Source organism: Aulostomus chinensis, chromosome 22 (assembly GCF_037954235.1).
Source record: "Aulostomus chinensis isolate RoL2024-O1b breed Wild chromosome 22, RoL_Achi_v1.0, whole genome shotgun sequence".
Lineage (NCBI taxonomy): Eukaryota > Metazoa > Chordata > Actinopteri > Syngnathiformes > Aulostomidae > Aulostomus > Aulostomus chinensis.
The window spans coordinates 9,097,713-9,112,537 of record NC_141341.1 but is presented as its reverse complement, the minus strand read 5'-3'; the positions used below and the strand labels follow the sequence as shown (position 1 = coordinate 9,112,537).

Genomic DNA, 14,825 nt, shown 5'->3' with positions numbered 1-14,825 from the left:
GCTGATTTTTACTTGTTTTTTTATGTTTTGTATTTCTCATGTTCTTCATGAATCACATCCTAATGCACTGTAAATAGATCAAAGTGTATCTTTATCTCCGTTCTCTGTATTTTCTTCCTCTACACTGCCTGACAGTTTTTCGTGCCTCTTGGTAGATGAATGGCGTGTTGGTCTGGGAACCCTCAACCCATTCACATCCTCTTCCACCTCTGAAACACACTCACAAGTTGATGACCTACATTTTAAATAAAGAGTAGAAGAGAAACACACATATGTCTGTCTACTCACCCTACCTGTAATTCTTAAGTGTTGGACTCTTTTGTTGCTTCCTGTTTATGTCTGTTTTACTTCCTTTCTGTGTTTGGTTTCCTTTTGGATTACATGCAGTTCGTGTGTGCCTTGTTATTGAATTGGTTTCTGTGCTTGAAGCATTTTCATTTGCCAGATTATCATCTCCCCTCGTTTTGATGAGTATTACATTGTCTCGTGTTTTACTAGTTTCTTGTGACTGACTCTGGTGTTTTATTTTGGACTATTATTTTGGATTTTGGATTTTGCCTTAACTTCGTTTGATTTTTTTGTTGTCACGGCTGGAAGATTTTGGTATTGGAATGTAATGAGTTAATGTACTTAACATTCTGCCCAGTCCCTGTCAAACTATTTCCAGTCAATATCTACATTGACGCGGCAGCAAAAATCCATTCACTGACCTTATTTGGGTTAAAGTAACCAAAAATTATCCTTAGCTCCTGCACTGGCCAAAAAATATTATTTGGTTGACATGGAGTTTGAAGTTATATCAGAAACACCATTACTGCCCTCCATGCTGTTTTTACAGCAACCAAAGATTGTATAAAAGTCAAGGATGCCAAAAAAAAAAAAAAAAACTAGCATAAAAAAAACAGAGGAGCACCTCCTGGTATCCTGCTGATAGGCACAGAACCAATCAGATCCTTTTAAAGTGGCTTAAGAAAACCCTTTTTTTTTTCCTTTATCAATGTGTTGATGACTTACAGCCACTGAAAAGGTTTTGACAAAGAACTGTTGCTCTTCCTGCTTTCTTCTTCTGCACCACGCTCCTCTGTAGGTCGCCAGCAACTCCTGGGCAGATAAGAGCTTGACAGGCGTGTAAACAATAATTGAGGAGATGGTGTACAGGTTTCAACGGAGCGCTGAACTGTCAAGGCAAAATAATGTCATCTTGTAGATAGTGGTGTCATATCAGAAAATGCCCACATGTGACATTTTGAAGTGTGACTTTGACAAGGCCTCACCACGGTGAGAATGGTTACTTATTGTTTCTCGAAAGGACTAATGTGTGAAATAAGCATCAGTTGAAATCAATGTCAGGGTCATTCATCACCACCTTTATCTCCCCACTGTGACAGTTACATCACAGCGGAAGGCTTCTCTCTCCGTCCATCCTTACATTTAAAGCCCAGTTTGACCTTCCCTTTGTCCTCCATAACTATTACCGCTCTTTATTTTCTTCTTCTATTTTGCTCCCTCTCTTTGTTTCCCAGCGTCTTTTCTGTTTCCTTTCCTCCCTCCTGCCTTCTCTCTCTCTCTCTTTGTCTACAAACCCTTTCATCTCGATATTGCTTTATATGTAAAACCCTTCTATTTGACTTGAGTTTTATTTAACACCCTGTCATTTAAATAGCTCTTTAAAAACAGAGGAATGAAAAGTCAACAAGGACCCTTCGATTCGGCCCCCCCACCACCGCATACGCACTCACTCACACACACACACACACACACACACACACATGCTCACACACCACCGGTCGCCTCTGTACATGCTTTCGAGTCTATTATTATGCTAATGAGTCTCCAGTCTCCACATGTCGCCACACACAAACACACACACACACACACACACACACACACACACACACACACACACACACACACACACACACAGTTTGCTGAGCTCAGCAGTATAGCTGCACTCACAGGCCAGCAGGAAGAATAACAAGGAGTGGACAATTTCACTATCACAGAAATAGACCAGAGAGAGGGGACATTTCCTGGTGTGTAATCGATCGACACAGAGAGACAACCAATCATCCTCTCACACACACCCACGCCCCACTGACAGACAGATATCTTTTAATGTATTTCTTTTTTCTTTGGATTTTCCTCATTGCAACTGGTTCTCCTTGTAGTCAGAGGTGTTAAGATTGCCCCAAAGTTGAAAAGGTGAACTTTTTTCACGGAAAAAGTTAAGGCATGTTAAAGATAGATGATGGAAACTAGTAGCAATCAGAGATTATGGCTGATAAAAATGTGGTACTTTTACACTTTATTAATGCAAGCCTCAAACAGTTCACTGATTTATCAGAATAATCTTAATTTAAAAAGAAATCCTGACACTTGGTCAGTGGCTCATTGAATCGGACTGGACGTGATGCCCTCTAGTGGCCAGCATTAGTATGACCTATCGCATTTGCACACATGATCCAAGATCGTGTTTTTTCAGCAAAACATCAGACTTTACCAACCTGAGGCTGCTGTTCCTCTCTACACATTTTTAGAGTTTTCACTGTAACCACGACAATGAAAGTAACCCAACCTTAAGGAATTAATCCGAACCCTCAACAGGATGTTTCCTAACTCAGTGGTTCCCAACCCAAGGGGGGGCACTTCACTGTTGTGCGTAAAAACCAAACCAACAGTGGCCGAACTGTAGGGGACACGATGTTTACAAAACAACTTGACATGTTGCGGCTTCAGCATACTTGCATCACTTCTGGTGGGAGGTATGGAGCCATTTTAAGGTGTAATAATGTTTTTTGTTTTTTTTAGCATCTCAAAGTTGGTCTCCATTCACTTCGATTGTTGGGAGTTTACTGACACACCTTTACTGTGAAACTACAGCAGTGTTTTGTGGGTTAAAGAACCAAACCCACCCATCCACTTGCATGAGGACAAGTTGAATTCTTGGTTTGGGTGAACGATCTCTTTAAGTAGACATGGTGATTCATGAGTCATAAACACCAACTAAATTATTCTTGGGATTAAAAAAGCAGTCCTCGCCAACCAACTTTTGCGCATTAACTTAACTAGACCACAATCCCGGAGTTCACAGCTTGGAAATTTCATGAATAATATGAATAAAGGTGGATTTATTCCATTTAGGTAGTAGCTGAAATGGATGGTACCTATCTACCTCCTCGAGATTTGAAGTTGGGAGCCCCTGACCAAGTTTCTGATATATAGAGATAAAGGAACATTAAATTGATTGATTGACTGATTGATTGAATAAATCTCAGCTTTAAGCGACAGGTTGTGTCAAGAGATATTAGCATTATCAAATCAACTCTGCTGGCCAGTCAGCAATAAAGTTTCTCATTTCTCTTGTAAAGTCTGTTTTTTTTTATATACATTTATGTTGCTGGAAATGGGCTCCACCCATTCACTCAGTGGCACTGAGTAAGTTGGTGATATAAAAGCTAGCTATGCACCTTTGCAACTATATGATCTTTTTAATTAAACAAAGTCTGTATTTGCTATCACCTCGATTTTTATGCACTGAGAGCTATGACTTTTATGTTGGTGTTGTGTGTAATTGTGGAAAATACAGGGAGTTAAAAAGTCGTCTACCTAAAATGTGAGTCCAATGACTAATCCCATGATGGAAATTTAAAGGAATGAGAACGTAAAAAGACATTAAATGCTGTGTAGAACATTACAAGATCTATCTGGGTGTGGTTAAGAAACCCCTAATTCAGTGATTCAAAGCATAATTAAAGCTGAAATAATATTTGACAACCAAAGACAGACAGACTGATGAGGTAAAGAGGAATACACACACACACACACACACACACACACAGACAGGTCATACAAAAACACACAAACACAGACAGTCACAGTCTTTCTGTTGCTCTCAAATATTTATCAATGAACTACAAAAATAGGTTAACTCCAAGGACCTCGCTGAATAGAACTTACATAAATGCAGACGTCATTGAATTACATCACACACACCATCATCCTGCCTCCCTGCATCAGTATGAATGGGGGTAGGGCTTTCAGTGTGTGTGTGTGTGTGTGTGTGTGTGTGTGGCCAGAGGGAGAAGTCTGTTTCAGTGAGTGTGTAAACATCAAAACAATGCATCACCACTCGAGATTTCTTTCCTCTGAAACATGCACACACACACATGTATGTGCGCGCACACACACACACACACACACACACACACACACACACACACACACACACACACACACACACACACACACACACACACACACACACAGGCAGTCCAAAGAAGCTCTGACATGATCCATATCTCCTTTTAGTAAAATCACAGTTGTTCCATTAAACAGACCCATTGGTTCATGCTGAGTCTGGGTTTACCCGGGGAGGCTGCCATTGGTCCAGGGGATGCACTGATTTGCATGAGAGGAGCTTCATTGGTCGACAGCGGTGTAAAATCATTGACCTGTGTTCAGAGCCACTAGAAGTTAGTGTTCAGCATTGGTTTGATGGTTGTCGGTCACTATAACAGACCCACATCAGTAGGTAGGATGCGGTGTTTTAAAGCAACAGTTAGAGCCACACGTCCACATTTATATAGAACATTTGTCATGCATTATTTGCAGCTTCCCACTATTTTTAAAATGGCACTGTATATGATGGATTGTCTAGTTGTGGCAGTTTCCCTGTATGGATAATAATAATAATAACAACAACAACAACAACAACGCTATGTTCTCTGAGATGACATTCACAAATGAATACCACTTTTATGATTTCCTTGGTGGTAAATGCATTGTTAAAAGTACAAAGCTAATGCTAAGCTATGAAGGAGCTACACCATCATGACTTCTTCTTTCTTTCTCTTTTTGTTGTCAGCATGACAACGTTTAATTTCTGCTACAACCTCTTGTTTAACCACTTGTAGGTAACCACCATTGTAATGACCGGAAATTTGCAATATTTTTGTGTCAAAGAAAAACACATAACCATCTCATTTAGGGTATTAATTTAATGGAAACCCCATTTTAAAATCCTATTAACTTGGATACTTATTCCTTGGTTTTGGAACTTGAAACTCTCTATTCATCCAAACAAACACACAAATAATAATAACAACAACAACAACAAAACATGCATGATAATTGAGAACACCCAAAAAAGTTGTTCGGCTTCAGGCATTGACATTTTTTTCTTTTATTTTCTAGATTTTGCAGCCTTTTAAAGACCCCACTCTTTCCGGCTCTGTTTATTAATTGAACTGACATTAAAAAAAAAAAAAATCAGCGGGAGCGAGTACTTGAAACCAGCTAATTAAAACCCTCCACGGCCATCTCCGCACGGCGCTGCTGGTCCCACAAGAGAAGATGCTCTTTTTCCCCTCCTGATGAATAAAATCTCTCTCTCTCTCTCTCTCTCCCTCTCTCTCTCTCTCTCTCTTTCTCTCCCCTCCTATAAAACCGCAACAGCTGATCTCGTGCATCAGAGAGAGAGACAGAGAGAGGGAGGGAGAGAGCCGCGCGCGCCGAGGACAGGAGAAAAGAGAGACAGAGGAGGAGTGAGAGAGTGAAAGAGTGAGAGTGAGACAGAGGGACTGTTCTGGTCTTCCAGTTTTTATGAAATTCTCAGCAATATTTTCGAGGGCCTGGGAATGACACGCTGCCTCGTGAGTGTTTTCCGACTGACTGACGACTTGTAAAAGTCTCGAGACGGTTCATTTTCCGTCCCTCCGCCCCTCCAACCGTCGTCTCTCCGTCACCGTCAAACACTTTTCTACCGACGGAGGGCACAAACACAGGTTTTGGTACCTCACGTGCAGGGAGGACTTGTCTCTCCTCCTCCGGTGCTGAACGGACAGCGGCCGTTTTTTTTTGTTTTGTTTGGTTTTTTTGTAGCGCGCTGGAGTGTCGCGCGTACGGGAGCTGTCCGGTGCTGAAAGCACGAGACCGGCTGCTGGAGGCTCGCGAGACAGCACCATCAAGAAGCTGCCCGAGTGGCGAAGACCAGCGATTTAGAAACGATTTTTTTTTAAATATAAAAGCTGATGGAAGAAACAAACTAATAAAACTAAACAACAACAACAACTAAAGGTTCTTTCCTGGGAGTTCAACATCGCAGCAGCAGCCATACAGGAAGAGATTTTTAAATAACTTTTTAAAAATTTATTATTATTATTTTTGTGGCCATCCAGAACGACACAGATCTTCCAGAGCAAAGGACAAACAGACTGTTACCGTCGAGGGATGAAACGACTACTGAGAGAAAAAGCCTGTTTAGTTCTTTAAAAATGCTAAACACACAGGGACGTTCCTCTGCTCTTTGAAAAGCCATGACTGCTCTGAAGGGAGCTGAAACTTCATTTTTAAACCCCAATTATTAGAGCACGTTCTGTAAAGTTTTGGTTGCAGGCTTTTGAAGAGGTTGGAGGACACAAAGGGAGTGTGTGTATCATATGTGTGTATAGGAGCAACTACTGTCCCATCATGCCTCGGTCTTTCTTGGTGAAGAAAGTCAAGTTGGACGACATCTCGGCGGCCGACCTGGAGAGCTCCTACGGCCACAACAGGAGAGAAGAACTGAGTCTGCGATTCCATCACCATGACAAAGGTCAGTCGGTTAGTTTAAATATAAACTATATAGTGACGTATGTGTGCTACATCTGACTGAGGTCAAAGGTCAGGACAGTCCAGTGGACATGATGACTCATAATGAATTTAACAGCCTTCATGAGCGCGAGCCTCCCACTCATGTGAAAAGAGCTTTCAGGTTTGAAAAAAAAAAAAAAGATCACATGAAACACCATGTATGACATTATCAAACTAATTAACAAGGGCGTGATCTTTGGGTGCGTTAACATCGATAGAATCTCAACAGCAACAGAAAATACAACTTAGAATTTGACACGCGATCGCAAACTGCCACGTTAACACGCTGATAACCATGAAACGACTTTATCACGTGACTGGCAGCACGAGTTAGTGTCTATTCGAATCAAAATGAAACACCGCTTTTTATTCTTTGAAAGGATGGAGGCAGAATAATTGCAGAAAAATAGGAAAACTAACTAAACCCAGTGATGCAAGCAGCACGTTTATGTTGTCGTTTATGTTTGATTCTTGTAACGTTGTTAGAAATCTGCTAGAAGGTTCCCAGACTTTGTGAAAATAAAAAAATCCTCAAGATACACAGACGATACAGGTAAGAGTCAGTGGGAACGAGCCATTATGGATAAAAGGTTTACAACAAAAGATCGAATACCGATCAAATATTTGCCTACAAAGAAAAAAATTCACATTAACGTGGATCAGAGAACAGTGCACAACTCTTGAGGTTTTTGTTTTCTCGAGGCTATATGATCAATTACTGTACTTGAATGCTTCCCTCTCTACTGTTAGTTTTCAGCTTTTATTTACAGCAAATAAACCCTGCCTCAAATTGAAAATCTACACGAGAAAACCAAACAATCCTCACAGGAATATTCCTCTCGTTATCAAATTGTCACAGTCTTTAATATCGCTTCTTGGAGTTTCATGGTAATTGCTTAAAACAACCATTTTTTTAAAAAGGTTGCACTATGCCAGAGTTGCGCGTCTGCCCCCTAGCGGCTAAAAATTGATTTCTGCGGCTTTAAATAGCACAAGAAGAATCGTCGCTGTCACTGCACAGGGAGCAACTGATGGTGCAGCCTGGTGGTTTTCACATTGTACCAAGGTCAAATGTGAGATGAAGAGATCCCAGGTGCTCTGATGACAGAGTGAGCAGGGAAACATGGGGGCAGCAGCAGCAGCAGCAGCAGCAGCAGCAGCAGTCTGGCTGGCATGTTCAGACTGAGACTGCTATCCCCTGTTATAAATATAACAAGAGTTTGACGGAAGCAACTGCAGCTTGTTGCGCGCACACACACACATACACACACACACACACACTGATGTGTTTCTGTCAACTCGGCACATTTTCCAGGCGGCTTGCACAGCTGAGTGCACAGCATCACCACCTACCCCCCCCCCCCCCCCACACACACACAAACACACACACCCCCTTCCGCACACGCACGCAGAAAGCACTCAGTGACCTACAAGTGTCTAAAGCACACAAGTGTGAATCAGTTACTGCTGATTTGGATCAAAAATTCAATTGTAGCTTGCAGCTTTTTCTCTTTCTGTCTGTCATTTTTGCTCTCTGGTTCTCTAATTCTCCGTGTTTCAAAGACGTAAGAGAAGGACGGCACTGGAAGAGTGTTTTAATCTTTAATAAGCATTTAGAACAGCTATCAGCTCTAATGCCTCTAAAGTACTTGGAGATGAACACAAACTTGACACAGCAAGACACAGACAGTTAGAAGGAGACAAAGACAAACAAACAGAGACAGACGCTGAGATGCACAGGAATCAGCACTTTTAAAGGAAGGTACACCGCCACAACAGTCATGTTTAATTGGTAGCGATGCAAAGTGAGTAAGCCTCCGTGAGGAAGAACTAGCACCACAACTGTTTAGAGCAGGTAGTTTGGTTTCATTTCTGCACTTTCTGGCTGTCAGTTAATACGTTCACAGCTTAGTCAGGTCTTCATAGCGGAGGAAAACAAATAGATCGGGGGGAGAGGTGACATGAAAGCGGTGGAAAAGGCACAGTAGAAGTTATTTCTCCCACTGCACGAGACATTTTCTCAGTAAGTCAGTGGTCCCTAAAGCGGCTTTATAAAGGGCATTGTCACAGGGAGGCCTCCAGCCAACCACCTGTAACCCCGAATGTTGAGCTTGTCATCTTGTCAGCTTGTCATGATGCCGAATCTGCTGGGCTAGCCTGGCCACTGGTGGCGCTGGTGCACAAAACATAACCTCTTATGAGAATTAAGAATCAGTGTCCCGGGGGTAGGAATTATTGCTTCAGCTCATCAGTCAACACCATGGTGACCCCTTTGTGTCTCATTCATATCAAAACAAAACAAAAAAGAAGATTGTAATGGCCAAAAAAATGCCAAATGTGAGGCTTTAAAACAGGATTTTTAAGACCAGTAGGAGACATCACAAGGTCCGTCTTTTATGCAGTCTCCATTTATACAGGGAGCCAGCAGCAACAAGATATGCAACTTGTAGCTGCTATTAGTTGTAGTGTGCATTATTTACCCCAATCATTCTAAAGTGACAGTGAACATCTGCTCCAGTAAGCAAATCGATGACTCTCCTCCAGATAAACTTTTATTTGTCCACCAGTACAAGTCTTTAGTTCTACTGGGAAGCTGCCAGTGTGCACAGTTGTGAAGCTGTTTAACATCTCCAACTGGAGCCGTTTCAAGTGACGCTGAAGGGTTAAAATGAACACTTGGTCATGTTTCAGAAATTTACTCATGCTCTATAAAACAAGCCACACACACACACATGCACGCACGCTTACGCACGCTTGCACACACACACACACACACACACACACACACACACACACACACACACTAGTTTGTCAAAGTGCAATTATTGAATATTTATGATTTTCTCTCTCAGACTCCCTCCTCTTTTATGCCTTCACTGTCTGTCTCCTTCTAACTCTGTTTTCATTTAATCTAAAATAATAAATCAGCATGTAAACAGCATTGCCAAACCACCAAACCACAATCCCAATACTGAGCAAAACACTACTTTACCTCCACCTGTCTCACCGCCCTACTGTCTGTCTCTTGCTCTCATCATATTATCGACCAACTTCGGAGCTTTTCTCAGAACTGCATCATGAAATGATATTACCAGCAGTAGTATCTCCTCTGCCGTCTGCGCCTAAATGCTCATACAGCGCTAATTGAAATGGAGAGCTATTGATCGGCAAAGATCCACAGGAGTCATGGTGGTGGGGTATTAGCTAGCAGTCTGTCTGTTTGTCTCTAAAAATGTGGAGCGTAGAAGCCAATAATAGAAACTATGCAACAACATGTCAACAAATAACTGATTATATTTGTCAGGTCCTGAGCAATAATACGCAGGAATGAATGATTCATGAACTAAGCATTGTCACCACAAGAGGCTAAAAACGAAATACATGATAAAATGCAGTGTTTTGTGCCCCTGAGCAAGGCATCAGCTGCTGTAATAAATAGACAGTTGACGTCCTGGAAGCTGTGAGGTGTGAGGGCTGCAGACCTGTCAGGAAAAGGTGCCACTGAGGAGAAGGAGGTGAGCTCACTGAAGCCGTCCATCAAAAATAAGAACAATAAAAAAGCAACAACTTTGGCCCATTGTGGCAAATGTTTTTCTTCTAAAAGCACATTATTATCACCATTAATATGCAGCCTGGGTGCTTAAAAAAAAAGAAACTCCCATAAAACAAACCTACACCCTGTTTATGCATCAGGGAAGTCCAGATCAGGATTTTGGATGCGTTTGTGTTGTTATTAATGTGACTGTGACAACAAAGGTTAACTAAAATGACATTCAGCCCAAACAAAGATCCGTCCCTAAAATTAACTTTGGCCTTCTTGTTCTTCTTCTTGCTCCCTAAACTAAAGTGAAAAGCTTGTGGATTGATTTGATGAAATGTGTTAGGACGATAGAACTGAGACTAATTCGTTTTTGGACTGATCCGAACCAGAGCCAGTTCTATTGATGTCATACTACCTTTGGAAAGGCTGTACTAGTTACAGAAATCACAAAACAAAATATATTTCTGAGCTGGAAAATTTGTTGGATGTATCACAAAGACACTTCTAATCCAAGTTGCCAAAAACAAACAGGTTCCTCTTGCAAGTTCAGCATTATAGACCAAATACGTTTAAGAAGTTATTTAGGAGAATCAGTTTTAGTTAAGGTGGTTTGGAATGGTTTTGGACAGGGAATCTGCTGTAGCTCCTGGACATGATGGACTATCCCAGGACACTGAAGAGAAGAGGAAGAAACAGGAAAGAAGAAAGGGTGGGAGGGAGGGAGGGTCTCTGGAAGCTCGGAAACATTGACATGAAAGAGCAGCTTGATTTCTTGAGGCTTGTCAATAGTGAAATGTTGATGCGTGTCAAATAATTCTGATTACTGCAAGATATTTAAAACTTGCCTGCAAAGATTTTCAAATCAGTCAGTTTCAAATTTCCAATCAATTGGCCTGCTTCTGACGGATATTTGACCTCTTCCTCTGTCCTCTCAGGTTATGTCAGTGATTATCTGAGTCCATCGCCATATGACGATGTGGTGGGAAGCGACTCGTCGGTCATCTCTAAAGTCCAGTCCCCAAGTCACTCGTCCATCATCTATGGCCGCATCAACAACACGTACACCGGTATCCATGGTGATATTCACGGTGATTCGGACCAGCCGGACAGCCCGCGGTCCGAGGTGTCATCATCAGCCGGGGGGTACATCAATGGGGATGCGGCGGTAAGCGAGGGCTACACAGTGGATGCGTTTTTCATCATGGATGGACGATCACGGAGGAAAGCCTCGGGGAATTCCAGAGGGGCCACCCAGAGGCACACCTGTAGTGAGTGTGGCAAAACCTACGCCACATCCTCCAACCTGAGCCGGCACAAGCAGACGCATAGGAGCATAGACAGCAAGATGGCGAAAAAGTGCCCCACGTGTGGGAAAGTCTACGTTTCCATGCCTGCCATGGCCATGCACCTGCTGACCCACGACCTCAAGCACAAATGCGACGTATGTGGCAAAGCGTTCAGCCGCCCGTGGCTGTTGCAGGGCCACATGAGGTCGCACACGGGTGAGAAGCCGTTTGGTTGTGCGCACTGTGGGAAAGCGTTTGCTGACCGGTCCAACCTGCGCGCTCACATGCAGACGCACTCAGCCTTCAAGCACTACAAGTGCAAACGTTGTGACAAGACTTTCGCTCTCAAGAGTTACCTGAATAAGCACTACGAGTCGGCGTGCTTCAAGGGGGCTTTCTCTCCTCTGAGCTCACTGGGGGAATAACAGATTTACTTCCTTTATAACTGGTTTTACTGGCCTCACGTTTCCTGCTTTCCCTTAACAGCAGCACTACTAGGGGTCATGAGGCTAAAAGACCAACAAATGTAGACTGATGACACGCTCATTTCCATCAAGACCCCTCCAGTCCCTCTCTGGTCTCCTCATCCTCATCTGGAGTAAACCAGCTGGTAAACTTCTGATGCCTGATTTAGTTTGTCCCCTGCCTCGATAAGATATGTCCAACTTCTGAGACAGTTTTGAGTATCTGTGAAGATAAATAAAGCACAGCGAATCTAGCTCATCATTTTTGAAGATACTGGATCTATTTATGTCCATATCTTTCCTTCTCCTGCGGCCCATGACAAAATTATACAATTCTTCTCCCATCTCTTTCTGTGACAGGCATATCACAGGAATTTGAAGCATGAATCACTTCTTCATTTCTCATGCAAAGAGATTAAATAAACTCTCCTATTTTATGCTTTTAAATAAATAATAATAATTTAAGGATAGATTTGGTATCCTGCTTCCAGTGACCTTGACTGAACTTACAAGGGATAAAACGTCAAAACAAAAAAAGCACATTTGTTCAAAACAAACACAATATCAAGTTTTCATTTAGTGACATGCTTTAATCGTAAATTTTGTGAAAAGCACAGTGAACTGAAGAAAATGAAGTGCAAACCTGTTATAACATGGTATGACAAGCATACCTGTGGCGTGGGAAGAGACAGTGAATAAGATATTTCATGAAACTAACTCACATAGAAACTGTAATTTTTGGCATATTTGCGTTGTTTGATAGTGACAATAAGAGGCAGTAATGGATCAGATGGTCGGTAACCAAACCACCAGGGTATTCTTAAAAAACAGTGGTTTCCTATAAACTACATCATTCAGTATTACAAGCTAAAGTCAAAACAGGATCCAGACATTTAAAATGTCACTCAAAAGGTCAAACCTTTTTCCAAGTGTTGTAAAAAAGCATTTTATGTTACCCACACAGTATTCAGCAATGAGGTTTTTATGTCTATCTATTACCTATTTATTTAATTTATGTTTTTTTTAAACGTATTCATTTGCACTTTACTTAGCAACTTGGTATGATTTTGCCTTTTTTGTTTGTTTGTTTGTTTGTTGTTGTTTTACAAATATGCCAAAGCATTTGACACTTTTGAATTTTCATTTTGTCTGCCACTTTAATTATAAAAACAAATGCATGCAAAAAAAAAAAAAAGAACAATAGCCTAATAATGGAATCTATGCCAGTTTTATGACTCTTTTGGATACTTTGCCAAAAAAAAACAAAAAACAAAACCTCTTTCAAATTAAGGAAAATTCTGTCTTAGGCAATATTTCATTCATATCTGATCAAGCAATAATGCATGATATTTTTGAAGAAACACGAGTCATATCACCATCTATTTTTTTTCCCGTTATTCCAAGCACCACTATTCTATGTAGTTATGAGAAAGGAAATTTCAGGGAGTTAGCAAACCAATTTAGTGTTAAATATGGAGGGTTGGGTTTATAGCTCTATATTTACAGAAATGGTCACACTGCTGTGATTCTTCGAGGCCTTCTCCGCTGGCTGAGTGCTTTGTTTTCGGTTTGTTTCGGTTTATTTGTGATTGTCAAGTTATAATTCTGTCTTAGGATCATTAGCTTACTGACAGTTATGCATGAGGGTTAGGCACAACTCCTTTAGATGGAGGGCTCTGGGTTGGGTCGGGATGGGTCTTTTGTACATGGTTTATGCACTGCCTGCCTCGTATTACTCTAAAATATTGTAGAAAGTAGAAGGTACGACTGTAGGCCTCTGGTGCTGGAACATTGATGAAAACCAGAATTTCAAGGTTCAAGCTGCTGTACAAAAGCTGTGGAGCTGAATATGTTGCTCTTTGACCTCAGGAGGTGTCAGTAGTCAGGTCCCTGCTCACCTCTTGTGAGGTTTTAATCAGTGATGGAAGAATTCCCTTGTATGGGGATACGCTTTTGCTCCTTTACTTAACCTTAATAAGATATTAATTCACAAACTGCATGTAAGGACCCTAAAGGTAACAATACCCACCTAGTGCACAATTCCAGGTTGTCTTTAGCTGTTGTTAGGTTGCTATGGTGACGTAGGAAGGAAAGAAAGGAGGTTGGGTCAATATTTCAGCACCAGAGAGCATCAACAAACCCTTAGATTCTACTATGATCTACTGTAGCCAACTATAGCCACAAGCTAGTTTACCTATTCTTATATAAAAGCACTTCCTCTTAAGAATTATATCTTACAACTGTTTCTTTTTCAAACTTAGTAGCACAATGAGAGAGTTTAGATTCAGGTAGATGATGCCTTGTATGTAGGGAAAAAAAAAAACCTCTTTCTTCTTTTTCTACTATGATGAATCAAAGGTAACAATGACAAAACAACAGAGATGCTGAGACAAGTGAGACGTGAAAACACAACATGCCACACGCGTCAGCACCTTCACCACCTCTTTTCTTTTTTAGGGTGAATGAATCCTGACTATTTTGTGGCAAGAGGCCTTGTAAATAAGCACTGATGTGACTTTGGAGTCCGATTATTTCTACAGAACTGTATAGAGTGACAATGATGAAGATGATGATGATGATAATATGATGACAATGACGATGATGATGATGATGACTACTTTTTCTTGAGCTTCCCACTTCTTTCTGAGTTCTTCCTCTGGGGTTTTTTTGGGACCTTCAGTGGCTGTTTGAAACAATGTAAAGCACAAAGAGAACACTGGGCATTTTGTTTCACTTCCTTAATAAAAATAGTTAAAGAAAAGTGTGTTGATATTATTTTCCTCTTCTTACTTTGTTGGATGCTGAGATATTTCACTGGATACATTTGGAGGAATGATGGACAGCACGAATGTTTCTTAGTGGCGCGAGCCATCGCCGTCGTGCCTTAAATCACTCTGCTAGCAT

General features: G+C 41.4%; 1 protein-coding gene across 1 annotated transcript; it reads left to right on the top strand.

Moving 5' to 3' along the window:
- Positions 1-5,380: 5,380 nt before the first annotated feature.
- On the top strand, positions 5,381-14,671 carry LOC147240625 (transcriptional repressor scratch 1-like). The gene is made up of 2 exons (XM_086193922.1): positions 5,381-6,592; positions 11,107-14,671. The coding sequence occupies exons 1-2, from the start codon at positions 6,469-6,471 to the stop codon at positions 11,880-11,882; spliced, it is 900 nt and encodes a 299-aa protein (XP_086050048.1). The 5' UTR covers positions 5,381-6,468; the 3' UTR covers positions 11,883-14,671.
- Positions 14,672-14,825: the final 154 nt, after the last annotated feature.